General features: G+C 41.8%; 1 protein-coding gene across 3 annotated transcripts in view; it reads right to left on the reverse strand.

Annotated features, from left to right (window-relative positions):
• tafa1b (TAFA chemokine like family member 1b) overlaps nt 1–17,386 on the reverse strand; it is a gene marked incomplete at both ends in the record, with an annotated part of 95,845 nt that extends 78,459 nt beyond the window's left edge. For all 3 annotated transcript variants that reach the window (XM_084543768.1, XM_084543769.1, XM_084543767.1), the window contains one exon: nt 17,263–17,386. In XM_084543768.1, the coding sequence (XP_084399894.1) occupies nt 17,263–17,386 (124 nt within the window). The remainder of the gene's footprint in view (nt 1–17,262) is intronic.
• Between the last annotated feature and the right edge of the window lie 449 nt (nt 17,387–17,835).

The following is a 17,835-nucleotide window of genomic DNA, read 5'->3' on the forward strand; positions in this document are numbered from 1 at the left end:
ATTGGATTTATACCAGCAAACTGGTGTGAATGGAGGGCCTAAACACACAGGCTGACAGCCCCCACTCCCCACCCGTTTGTGCAGCTCTGTGAATAATGTTGGCCCTCAGCTGTATTCACAACAGTAACACAATCGAAACGTGTCTCTTTATCGAGATACACTTATTCTGTGTCGTACAAAAAGGTTATGCAGAGATAATTCTTTGTTAAAGGAACAAAACACACTTTCATCTCATTGACGTGTTAGTGAATGACGCCGTCTCAAAAAAAAATAACAGCCGACAAAACTCGAGTTGTGTTGCTAATATGATGTTGTGCGTCAAGCGAACAGCTTTTAATCTAAGATCAGGAATGAGCGGGAGCTTGACACGTTAAAGCTTTTGATATGCAAGTGTTGCACGCTGCTCTGAGTTTTAATATATCAAGTGCATGAAGGCAGAGTGTTAGGAAAATAACAGTATTAAAAAAAGGATTAAAGGTAACTAAATAATTAAACACCAGAACCTGGTTTGCCACAAAAACAAACACACGGGTGTGTTAATGTCCCGAGCCAACTTTTAAAACCACATTTTCATTCAGACCGATCCTAATCATATGGTGGTAATTTATTAATAAGGCTAAGTTCCTGATGTAAAAAATCGGATCTAAAATTGAATCATGAGGCCCCTAAGAAAAAACTAGATGCTAATGAATTAGACACGTGTGAGGAATGCTGAGTAAAATCCCTCCTGGCTCTTAAAAGTGCAGTCCTGACTGTGTTTCATTTAAACAGAGTGAACAGTGGTTACACATGTTTAAATACCGACCGCGTGTTTGATACCGCTGCAGTTATAGGGGCTGTAAAGCAAAGCCGCCCGTGGAAAACTGCCAAGAGCGTTCATGTGGTTTCATGTCTGATGAATGAGTTTTAATTACAAACAAGTAGAATGAATGATGTTTTTCATAAATATGTCTGCTCTAAATTGGTTGGTGACATTTTCTATCAGCAGGACCCTCCATTTAGTCGTTGCATCTCAAACTGTGAATGTTGCTGATGGTAGGACTGTTAAGAAAGCTGAAAGCCCTTAAGTGTCAGTTTCAGGACTCGGCAGCTAATTTTACAACCAGCTAAACCCTTGCACACATTAACCACAATCTCTTGCATATAAGTTCAAAAAAGTGTGAATGTGTATGCACAGTGAAAAAAAAGGAAGAAGCTCTGCAGTAAATGTGAAACGGAGAAGGGAAAGTTCCATGTTTTAGATCAGCTATTTTTTGCAAAAAGGAAAGTCAAGTGGTTAGTTTGATACTGTCAGACCTACTGCAAGTTAGATGCAATCACCCAGGAAGTGTCTGTAGCTACTCTAGCAGAGGTATTAAATATTAATTTCTCCACTTAGGCTCTACTGATTCAGAGAGAATGTGGAAGCCATAGGGCACTTAATGGGATACTTATCACACTTACCCTGATAGGCCTAGTGCTTATCTTGCCATTTAACATTTGCCGTACTTGAAATCAAGCTATCAACATTAGAATGAAACATCTGCTTCGGGTCTGTGTGTGTTGGGGTTGTGGGAGTTCAAGCACGCATTTGCACATTTTGTTTTGTGTTTTTTTTTTTTTTATTTATTTATTTTTTTCAAGCAGGTGGATAGTGTAAAAGCAAGCAAGTGGGTGGGTGAGTACATCTGCGCGTGCTTTAGCGCCTCACTATAGCTGGCTTTTTACAGTGGCCCGTTTAATGCCCAGTATCAAAACCTGGCCCCGCAGAGCTGTCAGACACACGGCGGGCATAGGAGTTATATCTCACATGGGCCGCGGATTAGTTTCTGTCTGTTGCTCGTGGTGAGATGCGTAATCTCATATCTGAGAGGTGGGAGGGAGAGGAGGAGGAGGAGGAAGGAGGGGATTCTTTTATTAACGCTATTAACGTCTAACCTTTTAAAAAATGGATTTGCAAGTGTGACGAGATAAGTGTGATCCCGGAAATATTTTCACCCTGTTACGCGCAACGAGGTTAAAAAAAGAAATGAAAAAGATAATCGCAATCTTTGCTGTAAAATCAAGACGCCCTGCGTTTCAGATGTTGTTTTTTATCTCGTCTCATAATCGAGCACAAAGTGACAACCATAGGTGTGGCATAGACAGTGTGGGTGTTAAAGTACATATTGTTTATTAATAAAGATGTTTCCCAGCAGGTGAGTGTGAAAGCGGTGGAGGGTGGGGTGGTTGTGGTACTGGAAAACAGCGAAAACTCACTGACAGCTCACATTTACAGACTAAATGAACAAATGAACTGCTTTGTAAAAGTAAGTAATCCGTCAGTTGAAAATAAAACACTACATGCAGTGTTGCATAGAGGCTTCTGATATTTGTAAAAAGTGTAAAATTGAAGACGAAGTTGTTGTTTTTTTCTGCTACTAACCTTACTGACAACACTGAATCCATACAACAGAAGATGTCCCAAAACAGACCGAGACAGGCCGACGTTTTCGATTCCACTGCCCACATCGATTCTGCCTTCATTCATGTCTTTAACCGCCACACTTCTGTCCCTGACATCACGCTGTCTGATGTTTACCACATGTCGTGCAAATGTGCAGAAATGATGTATTTATTCAAGCATGAGCGAGTGTTAATATGGTTATTATGTGCTAATATTTTTCTGTTGAACAGATTATCATAAGGTTTAAACACGCCTCTCAGTCTGATTGAAAACCCCTGCCAATCAGGCCAGTCTGTTCCGGGTGATATTTTTTTTTTCCTGACTGGGCTATTATTCTGATTATTAACAGAATGTCTGTTGTCCAATGATTATTTTGAATATCCTGAATGCTTGGAGCTCTCAGAGAAGGATTTTGCACCTCAGCCAACTCATCCTTTGAGCAGTAGGGGAAAAGAGGGTTTCGCTTTTAAAAAGGTTAAAGTTTTCACTGTCTGGCAGACGGGGAGTTTGAAGACCCAATAACAGCCTCTCTTAGCGTGCTCCTGGCCCACCATTACAGCGGCTCAATGATCAAATGGACGCCATCTGTCTGGCCGGGGTTCAGAAACAGCAGCGCAGCAAGCTGGTTGGCTGGCTCAGCTAGACACATCCTATCTTGTCCTTTTGCATATACATAAGCTCATTGTGTTATCCCACTCTTTTTTTTCACAAATACACACACATAAATAGGTGAATCCAGCCAAATGTCCGGAGGAAGGCGTTCTGGGGCGGATCTAGAATCTTGCTCTGGATAAGATGTAACAGCTAAATGATGATCAATGGCACTCTAGTCACTGGACAGGGGGGTTTGAGATTGATCGGCTCAATTTTCTCATTGTTCAAACACACTGGCATCTCCGCTGACTGGCTACACGGCTTGAACAAGATCCACACATATACAGAGACCATGAATTTAACTGTCACTCTTGTATTCAGCCTCAAAGCATAAGCATAAGCATTCAGCCGGCTAACAATAAGAGCTTAGCAAATGATTACCTTGTGATGCTTAAATGTTTTACACTATTATCAACGTTAAAAGTACAATTTATGCCTCTTGTATTGATTTGTATGTATACAAGAGCAACATTGCTTCTTTAAGTTTGCTTAACCCCCTCTTGCTCATGAAAAGGAATATGAGCCTGTTTATTGCTGCCTTCCCATGTGTGAGACATGTATTATGAGTGTCCTTGCAGAGGGAGCTGTGATTCCTAGAGTGGACTTACAAGATATGTACTCATTCCTTATCCAATTCACCTCAGGATGAAATGGTGCGTTCACGAGAGCCTGTAAGACCTTACAAGGATCTTGTATTTATCTGCCAATATCACCAATACCACTAACATTAGTGCAGCGTGCCGCTGCTAGGGTGAAAGAGGTCCCCTCCTCTCCAGCACTGGCGTAAGATAACATCTGCTGGGCACAACTGTAGGGCCTCCATCTCCTCCAGCTCCCGAAAATCCTCCCACATTGATTCAGTGCTCAAGTGGTGCTCAAGTTAATTCCATCTTTATTTTTCCTTCCCCGGCAGTGTTAAGTGAAACACTTATCACACAGTGTTGTTTTTTGGCTGTGAGAGGAGGGACCCTGCCAAATGTTCAGCACAAATTCTACTACTGTAAAAAAAATCTATCTATCTATCTATCTATGACTGCAACTAAAGGTTGTTTTCACTATCAATTAATTTTTTGGCTATTAAATGACATCATTATTACAATTTCACAGTCAGTGGGGACATATTTAGATTCCTTTAATTATGCAACGAAATGCATTTAAATTTAAATCTAAACCTATTCAATTTCATATCATTTGAGGAAGTGAAAAGTAAAAATGGAAGCAAAATGTGTTTCTGTTTGAAATATTATCTTAACAAACTGTATAGCTCTAATTAATAAAAACATCTTCATCTTAATGAATCAGAGGAGATAAATCACAGCACATCCCTGTGCAAAAGAGAAGACAACACAGGCATTTTCACAGTTCAGAACTTGTTGCAGAAACCCAAAAGGCTGACACATTTTAACTCTGAGTCCGACCAGCCCCTCTCAGTCAACAGTACTGGCAGAGGAGCGTGTTTCTCCTCTTTATTAGCACAGAGAATATGCGACGATGCCACAGAGCTGTAGGAAGTTTATTGAGTGGAAAGCTTTCGGTGTCCACTAATTGGTCCAGCTGTATGTGTAGTTATTCTATTGGTTTTAGTAGCCTGTGGCTTAAAGCTTGTCAATAAGGCAGATAAGGTCTGGTCATGAATTAGTTTATATACTCAGTAAGGCTATTTCAATAAAATAGTGTTTAGTTAAATCCAGGTATGATGAAGAACAGTAATCCTGTCAAGCTACATAAACATACATTTATGTTTCTTCTGTGGGTGACATTTTCTCATAAGATTAATTATTGTTTAAGGATCAGCTACAACAAACAAATCAATATATACAATACGATATCAGTGCATTCATCTGCGTTCTTCTTAAACATGCTGCCATAAACTTCATTTACACGTCCTTAAACCGTTGTAAACCAGAACAGCAGGTAACTTCCAGATAGATTTGACATTGTGAAGTTTGTCCTGGAAAGCACTGGCACATTATTATGTTATTATGTATATTACACACAAAAAGAAGTAAATGGTCTATTGCGGTGCTATTTTTCTGTGAGAAAAAGGTAAAGTGGTCTGTCAGTATTTTGTAGAAGTGGAAGGTGTATGACACGCGTCTCACACGAATGAGATATCAAAAGGCTAAGGTGCCACCGAAGAGACGGTTCAAGGTTGAAAATGTGATAACACTTTTGCACTTCAGTGGGTGCTCGAGTGGAAATAGCGTTCTATTTGCACGCCTCAGCCCAAGGCGCGGTGTTGTGATACACATACACAACATGAACACACAGCTCTGTGAATGTTGGAAGGGTGAATGCCACAACAGCAGAAAGCAACTTTTAAGTCTCTAATGAGGCTCGTACAGGGGTTCCCCCCTTCTTTGCAACTCTTGCCTTCCTCTTCCCCTTCATTAGCTAAGTGTTTCTTTAACACCACCCTCCTTAGCATTTATTCCTCTACCCTGCGGTAAATACCACCAACTACATTACACCAGTGGAACAAATAGTCATAGCTCTTTGAATTTGTACCCCCTCAAGCCTGCCCCAGTTGCAGCTGTGGGTGACATTTCTCATTTGCTGAAGAGCTGAGAGAGAGAAAAAATTGCTGTCTGCCCTCTCATGTGAATCATCCAAAATTGTAATAACATCACTACAGCAACATGCTGTTGCACAGGGACCCGGTCTGGTGTGACTGCGCTGACAGCATGTGCGCAGCTCCTCAACACCCCAACAAACTGCGAAAAGCAGCGATTCCTGCCAAAGCCATGTATCATGTTATGGTGATTGTCTGTCATGTGCAAAGAAATATCGCCATGCTAACAGGATATGAACAGATCCAACATGCAACCAGACAGCAGATTAATGTATAGACGTGTGATCTCAGTGACTAAGGTAGTGTTTGAATAATGCTGCTGACTGTGACTAATGTGAGCGCTGAGACAGAGACAGCGTCGTCCCTTTCTACCAGCTCTCTGTCTGACATATATTCTGGGGAAAAAGGGACAGCATGTAGCATTAAGACAGACATAAGAGCAGCTCACTTCCTTGAATGTACCAGAAATCATTACTGTATTTTATTCATACTTAAATCAAAGACTGATGCTTTGATTGCATCTAGGAGAGAAAAGGAAGTTGTTTTGAAATGTGAGCAGAACTCTGCGCAAAGGCTTGGTGAGGTGGAATGTAATACTGAAAGCTCATTCATATACAGTAAGGAGGCACACACTCGAGGAGAGACTAGACGTGTGGTGACAAAATCTAGTGAATGGCCTAGTAGTGATTATATGCAAAAAAAACAACCTTAGTCGATACAAAATGGATGGCAAGCTGAACTAATCTCAGCGCAATTGAGGCAACAAGGCAGAGTTACCCAAAACTTACCACAGGGAAACCGTGTCATCATCAATTCATCATGCTGATAATGGGCTTGCAGTGTCTGGTGACTGATTTTTCATACAAGAGGGTTACCTTGGCCACCATTAGAATATCCAAAGTAATGGGCGATGGATGTAACACTTGACATGAGAACGGGGGATAAGTGAGCCCTTGAGTGAAACGCCTCACTGTTACTGTCCTTCTTGGATAGACATAGTACATGGATATGCCAAGTCACCCACATAAAGTTTACAAGAATATAAGGCAGCAGTAGTGTACTACGAGTTGCGGGTTGCAGATTTTTTAAAGTCGACTATTATGTGAAAGTGATACTTTGCAACAATAAAATCTAGTGCTTCATGTGTGCTGCAGATATGTATAACCTATATAAAAAAGCAAATTCTTGATGTGCGGCCTCCTTCTCTCTGTTACCTCAGGACGTTCAGTGAAGTCGTTAAATGACTACTGTTGAGAGGATTTGGACCGTTCCTCTGCTAGCGTTAGAGGGTGCCTTTTCAGATGAGTGCACATTGCCATAGTACCTTCGTTGTATTTTAGGACTGACTTACATATTCCGCATGTCACGGTAGAATGGGCTTCATCTTTAGTGAAGTATTTCCACACACTTGATGAACCGCTGCTCGTTTGCTGCAATGACCCACTGGGCTCCTCACATGTCTTCTTGGAAGCGTCCATGTTGTTATTGTCATGCGATCAGTGACTAGTCGACATGGTGCTTAAAGCGTCATGGCGCAGCAGTGAAGTCAACAAACTGACTACTTGACTAGTCTGTACAACTATGGGGTACATGCAAAAAGGCTTGTAAGAAATAAAACACCATGTCTAAGGAAATCACTTTTAAGGCATGGAAAATATGAAATCCGTAAATTAAACCTGAATTTCTAACTTTACCATGTGCTTGACAGTACAACTAACCTGCGTTGTTTGCTAGCAACGCTTCCCTTCTGTTAATGCAAGTGACATAACAGCTTTACCTCTTGACCTTTGCCTAAATGTCCTACACATGTTAAGGCTCCGCTGCATTGCTGCAACATAAAAAAAAAAAAAACGATGTCTGTGTTTGTCTTTCACAAAGAGGTTAAAGCTGGCAGGCCTTGGCGTGAACTCCAAGAGGGTGCGGAGAAAATGATGATAACAGATGAGTAGAGGGATACGGTTATGCATCAGAACAGATCCGGTACTCTTTATTTAGCATGCATGCGTGCCTTGCAGTTTATGCCTTTGAGAGTGCATGGGTAAAAGATGTTATGATCAAAGACGGCATGTGGAAAGGTATTCACTCCTAACAGCTCAGTTCTAATAACACTCATATTGTGTACACATGTATGGCATCCTCAAACATTTGTTGATGCCTTAAGGGAAAAGGTTGAAAAAGTTCCTTAAAGCAGGCATTAATCCTAATTCAAAGTCGTCTCCCAGTACTTGGAGAAACAGGTCAAAAGGTTCTGTTGGAAAATCTCAGTATCTGTTACCACTTAAAGGATGGATATGAGAAAGAGAATCTCCTACATAGTCTGCCTGGCTGTCCGAGGCTCGAATTATATTTCTTTGTAAATATATGCTGTAACATTTAAGTTAAGTATGTCTCATTTGGAAACACCACAGAGGAGACCAACATATGCAGGTGTTTGTGAGTATAAGAAGAGCAGTAGGTGACCCGAGGCAGATGAGTTGTGTCGCTAATAGACAAAATGCAAGACAATGACAAAGAGAATTTGAGAAAAAAAAAAAAAAGAGGAAAGAGACAGTGTGTGAGAGGCGACGCTCCTCTGGGTCATTAGGCTACAGACAGACACATGCAGGTGCCACCTCATCCTTCATTCTCTCACTCTCCTGGCCAACAGGCACCAGGGTATTGAGCCATGTTCAGTGAACCTGACATGTGCTGGAGATACTGTGGCAAATGAAGATACACTGCAGGGCCTCTGGACACTAATTGTGCTCCTACATTTTCAACAGTCTGTCACCATTCTCCTCGCTGTGTACAGTATGAGTGACTGGCACATTTAATACACGATTCACAGGAGTGAGAAAACATGGTGGCAAAAGCAGATTAAAATAAGATACCCTGTCTATTTATTCAGGCATTTGGCCACGTCCATCTCATGTGTCGCATTGTGTACAGCTGTGATAAACAGTTAGCTGTGACATCTCAACCTAACTTCCTTTATTAGAGCGTCTGCTGTCAGATAAAGCCGTGATAAGACAATACGGTGCTGCCTCGGCACCGCAGCCACACAGATTCACCCGGACACATCAGACAAGACAAACAGACCTCAGCTAATGCTGACAGAGCATCACGGGTGGAAATTTTTGACAGACTTTCAATCATTTGTTTGACAAGTGGAGACACATTCAAGCAAGAGGATTTCTGTTTCCATAATTCCGAATCCCATGATCCATTTTTTGTCCCTTGTCAGCGCTCGAAAAAAGTGATTCACTGGACTGACCTGAAAGTCATTTTGACAGCTAATTAAATACATGCATCTGAAATGTGTGTGTGAAAACAAAAAGGTGCAAAAATGAATGAGTTGTATGTAAGTGAGGCATCTATATAGAAGGGAAACAAGGAACATTTAATTAATTAAATTAGTATGGTGGTCTATTTACAGACCCAGCAGAGACTTGTGTCAACCTGATGAATGTAAGTCTAATATTTAGTATATGTACAGTATGTTTAAAAAATGTATTTCTAAAGTGTAGATAATGACACGTCCGGTGATGTCGTCACGGCTCGCAGTTCAGGTAACGTAAAACCTGTTATGTTTTGTTTTGTTTCCCGTATGGAGACAACTTTTAACTGGAGACAACTGTTTTTTCTAAACTAGTTAAGTGACCCAGTGTTGCTGGAAAACTGTCCAATGAGAAACCTGAGATGAAACCAAAACAGTTACCAGATCAAATCACTTTCATTTGCCATGTACATATGTACACACACCATATCCCAGTGTGGAGTTTTTTATTTCTTATTGAATATTCAAGGCACCTCAGACATAGAAGGATTGAATCAGTGACCTCATAGTCCCAAAACTGCTTTTTTTAAAACCTAGACTACACCCCCCAGTAACACTGGAGGCAGGAAAATCTGAAAAAATAATCTGAAAGACACTATAAACCTGTGCAGGGCAGAGGAATACTGCACAGTTGGCTAATGACTCACTTTCACAGTTTGCTTTAAAGCAGAAATAAAGATTTTTTTATCCATAAATACTGAACAGGCTAAAATGTCAGTGAACAACAAAAAAGTATCAATTCAGACCAGAGGCAAAAGCTGCAATTCAGGATAACTTGTTATTTTTTTATATGTGTCTACTATAGCATAGAGTATCGGAAATAAACCCAGATGAAAAGCATGAGTTAAATATCCCCTTCTTTCTTCCTGTGACAGAACCAGCCACACGTGACAAACCGATGAGGAGACTCACAAAAGCTGGATTATCTTGGTTATCGGTTCACATTTCCAGAAATGTTACTAAAAATACATTGTATATAATATAGGTCCAACTAAAGTGCCTGACAAACAGTAAATGAGTGGCATTGCTAAGGCAGCCCGATTAGACTGCCACCGGGTAAACGAGTTGCTCGGGCAAAGTGAGTCCTCTGCAAACAAAATACTGATTGAGTAGCTTTTGTCCCCCGCAGTGGTTTTAAATGATGCCACACAGTTACTCTTTTGCATCACAATTACCTAGCAATGTGTCTGTGCTCCATTAACATAAGCTCTTCAGTGAGATGCTACAGAAAGGCTTGAGGAGCCTAGAGGTGATAGAGAGACTGCATAGGATATTGGATGAATGAAGACTGCAATAGTGTGGGATACAGTGTAAATGTTTAGTGTAAATAAAAAGGATGTGCTGCATGTAGTTGGAATGAAAAATCTGACAGACACACACAAAGGACTGTAGGACACAGATATATTGGAAGACATTTAGGTGGTTTAAACAAATGTACAACTTGTTTGTCTATTTTAATACTCCTCTCGTTATTGAAAATAATTGGGGCAGCTAGTCGCACCAGTCGGACACAATTACCTGACATGAGGGTATAACAATCTCTAATCTCGCATCTAATCACTCGACAAGGGAGCGAAAGCACCAGAGCGCACGCAGTTGAAGGCTTAAGATGAGCAAGACCGCTGAGTAAATAAACACTAATGGCACAGCAATATTGCCACAGGTGAATCCAAATGTGCCAAGACAGAATGTGAAACAATCACGGAGGCATGTGAAATACAGGCACAGCTGGCTGCAAATGCATCAGTAATATGCTGAAATGAGTAGGTAGAGCGGCACGTCCATCACAGTCGTACAGTGCATACGCAAAAAGAGAAGGCTTGACGGACTCTGGAACATACTGAAGGAGTGAAGGAATCGTTGAATGGAGTGAGAATATATAGATTTTGGTCTCCGTTCCCAGTTTGGACACATCAGTGGAGCTCACCTCCAAATGAATATCTGATTACGTGTGGAGGAAAAAGTCAAGAAATGGTACATAGGCGACAGAAAGCACCAATTCAACCTCCACTCCTTTCCTCCCCTCTTGCCGGCCATAAAGCGCAGTGTAATAGGATTCCTAAGCTTTTCCAGTGACTGCTTCCACTATCACACAGACATTTAAGTGCACTAATCCATGACAAATTGTCTCATCTGATCCATGACAAATCGTCTGAAGGGCCGATAGGGACGGGGAGATGAGGCGGGGTTGGGAGTTGGGGGCAAAAGGAAGAGTTGAGAGGGGGAAGGGAGGGGAGCCTGGTGCGAGGAGAGTGCCGCTCGGTCGGCACCTGAATGATCAGCCAGTTATCGCCTAGATTTTAGAAAGGTTGCTTTCATTACCTTGAAGGGCATGCTGTGTGGTAAAGAGCGAGAGATCACATAGCGCTGATGAGCTCTCTACCTAAGCCCACAGTTTTCAAAGCAATTATAATCCCATGTGGAGGTAGATTATAGGATTTGAGTTTCTTTGCTGGCAAAAAGGCAGGATTTGTAGATGTCATGTTCACAAAATGAATGTTTCTAATTAAATTTGAGTCATTTATAATTTATGATTTCCATCACCCTGTGGTTTAATTTAGCTTTTTAACAGGCGGTTTAACATTAGCATACAAGTGAATGTTTAGTAAAATAGAATAGCAGAGATAAAAACAGAGCGGTGCCCGGTCCTCGGCATGGTTCTTGACTGTCCATTTGACTATTTTGTGCATGTCGATCCCATTTCTTGTTTCTGCCTTCAGTCGGCGAAAACAAATCTTTAGAAAGACATCTTTAACCTAAAAGAAATTTTTTTTTTTTTTTTTTTACTAACCTTAAATAATTCCACAACCCTGGGTGGTAATAATTTCCATAACATGTACTGTGTTGCTGCATCTCCACATGAACCAGCACCACCAACCAGATCAAACAGTTCCCCCTCATCCACTTCACAAAAATACGATTATGTGACTGTAATTTAATTGAATTTCCTTTCACCATCAATTCTCACACTAATTACTCCCCACAGCATAATGAGGATGTAAATAAAGCTGATTCAATGGCAAGAACAAAAACGCATAGAAAAGTGGAAAGAAGGTTCTTGTGGGTACTACGGACAGATCCGCCGTTCATTCTCTAACACCTCCTCCGCAGCAGAAGCAAAGCAGCAAGATTACCACTTTGAAGATGACTGTGAAGAAAAAGGGCATGTTGACTGCCGTGTTGCGGCTGCTAACGCTGAGCTATTGTAATGAGGAGTCTGACAACTATGGAAATGAGTCGAAAACTGGGTGTGCATTCAGTTTGTGAGACAGTGATGTTAATTTCTTAGCATTCCCAAGAAACACTGCCAGAAAAATCAAGAATCCTCCAACCAGCCATCCGCTCAGCAATGGAAAGAAAGAAAAAAGAAATCAATTCATACTGTGAGTTTGCACTACTTCCAGACGTCTTCCATGTCCTCATTTACCGAAAAGACAGCTATCCTAAATCAAGATTTAGGTTTTACACTCTTTATCTTGTCAGATTTTTCCTGTCCTAGGATATAAGGGCAGCCTCAATAGATACAGCACATAAAGTCAGAGTTCAGAAGTACTGCACTGTTTTGACAGGATGTGTTGTTAAAGCCGAAGATATATTTCTTAATTCACCAAACTCATCCTCGCTTATGATCACGCTGTTGCTCTTATTTGACCATATGATTCATCTCGGCTAATCAAAGTAATTACATGTTATCTTCCACCTCAAAGAGTTTTCTACACTGAGGGAGCTTTATGGCACAGTGAACAATGAGCTCATTAAAATGCACTGCAATCATCTGGGATTAGACTTTACAAGCCATTTCAAATCAATGGAAGAAAACAGAACAGCAGCAGCATCACTGCATTAGTTATCTGGCTTTTCAACTGCAGTGAAAGTTTGTGAATCATTTAAAATGTTTTGTGTTTCTGCTTGAAGATGACCTAAAATGGCAGATTTAGGCTGAAAGTAGATATTCGCCACTGAAGAAATGAGTACTTGGTATCTATTTATTGGGGTAAACAATCCAATATTACATATCTGAGAGTGGCAAATGTAGTTTAGATGCAGGTACAATACGAAAACCTGACAATGATTTAGTTTGTATTCATGCAGTACTGGTGTGGTGGTTAGCACTGATGCCTCACCGCAAGGTTCTGGGTTCAAATCCGTTCAATTACATTGGCCAACTTGGGTCTTTCTGTGTGGAGTTTGCATGTTCTCCCTGTGTCTGCGTGGGTTCTCTCCAGGTACTCCGGCTTCCTCCCACTGTCCACAGACATGCTCTTTAGGTTCATTAGTGATTCTAAATTGGCCGTAGGTGTGAGTGTGAATGGTTGTCTGTCTCTCTGTGTTAGCCCTGTGATAGACTGGCAACCTGTCCAGGGTGTACCCCGCCTCTCGCCGGATAACAGCCGGGATAGGCTTCAGCCCCACCGCGACCCTTCACAGGACAAGCGGTTACAGAATGAAGTTGCCATGGGTTATGTTTTTCTGCAGGCCTGTCGCTGCCACTTGCTGCTGGATCACACTTAACTTCAGCTTTTCTTTTTGATACTCCTTCCAATGAACAGCAGGTAACTTGCATAATAGGGAGTTATAACATGTGAAGTTCAAACAGTTCAAATAATGCACATGTACACTGTTCCAACTTGTCGTGGTGGCTGAAACATAACATAGTGAGATAGTACGTCAGCAACAGACGGCTATCAAAGGGTAACAGGCTAGAGTTAGTTTTACAGCTGCACCTGTTCTATTAGAGCTGGGCCTCTCTTAAACTGCCCAGTCAGAGTCATAATAAAACAAAGCAGCAGCTAAAGAGCTGTTGCATTCAGACTGCCCCTCTGGGTATTGATTTATTAGGAACTGCATGTGTACTCCAGCTGAACACGAGTAAATAGGTACAGTACCTGCTAATTATAACTCAATGACAAAACCCACGGCAGATAACACATTAGGGAACGCTGTGTATTTTAATTAGAGGACGACAACATTAAATTCTACGAGAATTGCACTGACAATGTAAATTGGTTACACTTTTACTGACTTGTGATGGAGTCCAGTACAATGTGCTGTCAAGGGTGGCCTGGTTTGTGCAGCAGCAATCTTGGCAGCGAGTACTTCAGCTCACTGTGTTGGCAGGTGGGGAGAACGCATAGCCAGGCTTGTGTGTGTGTGTGTCATGTCACATTCGGCTCATCTGTCAGTGTAGTGGATTATTTCTTGAGAGACCAGAATTGGCTGCCCAGAATCAGGGCGCCATCAATCTTCAGCCGCACGAGCAGGACGCAGGGGAGACTATGCGAAGCGGAGGCTCATGGGAAAGAGTGCGGCGCGCTTCCTGAGCAGGTGACGAAGCAGTCAGGCAACTCGTTACTCAATCTCCGCCTCAGCGGTGACTATGCCGATTTGTCACGGAAACATTTGGAAAAAATAAACAAATGCAGTCTTGAAACTTTACCTCTATAGTCAGTTTTTTTTAGCATGCACTGCCAGCTTACTGTTACAAGAGGCAGAAAAGCTGATTTATCAAACAGTATTTGAAGCTTCAACAGGCCGGAGGATAGTCTGACCTTCACTTCCCCCTCCTTAGTTGTTCTACCACTGCCAGGCTACATTCCAAGATTTATAAGAAATAATTTCAGAACATTGTTTCTTACAAGGTACCAGCCCACAATTCACTCCATAACTTAGCGTCTGACCGTCCGAAAGTCAATGATGGGGCATGACTCACTAGCCAAGCATAGACAAACTCAATTCTGATCAGAATGAGTCGGGTAACATACCAAATTTGGATTTCTTTGGATGTTTCAACCCATGGAGAGAAGAAATACAGTACCTCTGCATAGTTTTGTGTAGTGGGGAAGTCGGGCTCGTTTTCAGGCTAATGACTCACTGCAAGGTACAGGAAAGCGGATTCACCTAGTATTTTGTCATCAACGAATCTTAAAGATATTCTCAGCAAATGAGCTGAAGTTTGTTCATCAGCACAAAATATTTAAAAATCCTGTATTTCAAGTGTGTTATCAGCAAAGCCATTCCACAACTTAATTTGCACCGCATAAGACAGGATATCACAACATAGAAACATTATTTGATTACGTAAAACTGCAAAGCATGAAAGCCAATGGATTTTCCAAGGCAAGACATCTCTTTTTTGCCACGTCCTACATAGACATATCTATTTATATCTGAGGGTTCTGGCCTCAATGAAACCAGAGAGCTTCTCAAATTATAAAATCAATTCTAATTCAAATATTCATCATAGCATTTCAATTCTGAGAGAGCAGTCCTGGTTAGATCGGTTAACGCCACTCCACGGCTGAGTAAGATTGATGTCGGCTTAATCCTCTTAAAAAAAAACATGATATACAGTAAATTGTACAGTCGTAGCGCAGCAGTAAGGGGTGGGGGAGGGTGTCGGGGGATATGTTTTCTGCCAGCAGCCAGTTGCGACAGACCATTACCCCTGGGAAGCCAGCTGATTAGGTTTGTAAAATATCACAACATATCTTCAGATTATGATTGTCAGCACCAATTATAGCTGTCCTCCTTCACCGTTTGTTAACTTTAAAAGTTTTTCTGGATGGCACAAGAAAAAAAACAAAAAAAACAACACAGCCCGGTCTCAGTGTGGTTGCCGCTCTCTGTTGATTACCTCTTGAGGATGTTATTCAAAATTGAGTGGCTCAGCCCGGATCATCCCGCTAACGTAAATGAAATCTGAGACTTTAAAAGATCAGATCAACAGAGGGTAGGTTTATCATCCAGTGTAAGCTTGCATCCACTCAGACCTGGCGTGTCCTGAACGCAGCTCCAGTATCCCCACGGGGCCCATGAAAATGCCACACCATAATGGCCTAAGTGAGAAAATGGTGCGTAAACATGCGAGCATGTACAGTACATGTCTGTAGCCTCTTAAGTTTAGTGTGCAGAAATAGTGTGAGTTAATCTGTCTGACAGGAAACTTTCCAGAACCCTTCACCATCTTTTAGTTTTTCTAAATATACAACAGGAGAAGGTGGGGGACAACAACTATTTTTCCCCCATCTTCCCCCTTCGGGACCGCTGCATTATTCAAAAACGACACTTACTGAGCCTTGCACTTCCTTGTACATCTTTGGCACCAAGCTTGACTTGCCAACCATTCAAACTCCCCACAAGAAAAAAAAGAAAAACAGAAGCCAGCCTTTAAAAATTCATTCTGAGCTCTCTGTTGCTCATCCCTTACCCTCTTGCTCCAATTAACGGGGTTGGGATACTTTGAGAACTTTCTATCTATCATAGCCGGGATTTTCATGTGTCAGCTGTTCCACAGCTAAAGCAAGCCAATTCTCTGACATGCCGCTTAAAGTCACCAGTGTTCCACACAAGCATAGAGAATCCAGTGCTGGATTCTGCTCCTCTTGCCGTGCTTCAATTACTGTCTTTTTGCTTGGCAATGCAACACCACACAAAGGGAATCAAGCAGAAGATAGCATCAATGTTTAACAGCCGCCTGGCATCCGGAGAAAGCCCCTCTCTGCACGCAGGTTCAGCGTGGAAGTCACACTCATTGTTAGAAGCTTAAGGAAAGCATTTGCTTTGCTCTAAAAAACCTCTGCCTTCCCTGTAACTCCCACATACACCATAAGCAATTCTGGTAAGCTTTTCCATAATCAGAGAATTAGATCCGCCTCTGCGTCTTCCCTCCCCTTTTGCCCCTACGGTGCAGGAGGCGTCAGGCTTAATTGCCAAACGTTTCCAGTGCAAAAGAGGGAAACATAATTGTCATCTCTTTCTAAGCCACAGTGATCAAAGCTCCCTTGGCTACCAGCAACAGTAATGGGGATTTTTGCCTACAGCTTGTCCTACTCGTAACAGTCTGCCAGCAAGATTCAGGGTGCAGTAGTCAAGAATTCCTCATACATGAATCATCTCCCCACTAGCTAACTTAGGAGATGTTCTAATAGGGTTTTTGTGCTGAGATCTAAACAGAAGCATCCTGCTCACCACGAGAACAAAAGTATAGCTATTACATTTCTTCCGTAAATAGCATAAAATGTATATGGATGCATAGATTTGACTATGACTAAATGTAAGTATGTAACATGCAGTTAGAAGCAGTCTTCCACATTGCTTATCCTGTGTGACTGCGAGCGTAGTGAATCATCACGTTACAGTACAGCACCATGGCAAATTACTCTGACATACTGCAGCAGTCTCTTGCTGTTGCCTTCAAACAGCCGAAGCTGACAACTGCTGCCCCATAGAGAGGGCAACGTCTCGAGGTGTGACGCTGTGCTGTGAAGCTGAAATCTGACAAAAAAGCACACGTACCCAGGGTGAGAATGTCAGTGCGACCGGGGCGGGCCACATGGTGCTGCTGGATGGTCTGGTAGAGTGTGGCCTGGCACAACAGCAGGAAGCCGAGGCTAATCCACATGGCCAACAACCAGGACATGGTAAGGCCGAGTCTGCAGGACGCCGCACAGCGGGGAGGGTGGAGGCAAACAACAGGAGAACAGGGACAAAGTTGTATTACAGCGTGTCTCCGTACATATTTACAGCATACATTGTTTTTGTTTGACGTGCCAAAACTAAAGAGACAAACAATACTCATATCAGTTAAAATGTTCAGAGGACTGTATCGGCTATTGTGATTTATTTAGAGCTACGTGCGTGGATATTTCCTCATAATAACACAGCGAATGAAAAGAAAAAAGAGCCTTCAGTGTTCATCTTGCACAAACCTGATGTTCTATACAAATATTTCCACCACAAAAAAAGAGCAAGAAGTCATACAGAAGAAAGGATAACTGAACAACCAGCTGCAATGTATTTGTCATGAATTTTATAAAAAGCGTAATGAGACATACTTTATTTTGGAGATCTACAGAGGAAGCAACAATT

The sequence above is a fragment of the Chelon labrosus genome (assembly GCF_963514085.1).
Source record: "Chelon labrosus genome assembly, chromosome: 4".
Lineage (NCBI taxonomy): Eukaryota > Metazoa > Chordata > Actinopteri > Mugiliformes > Mugilidae > Chelon > Chelon labrosus.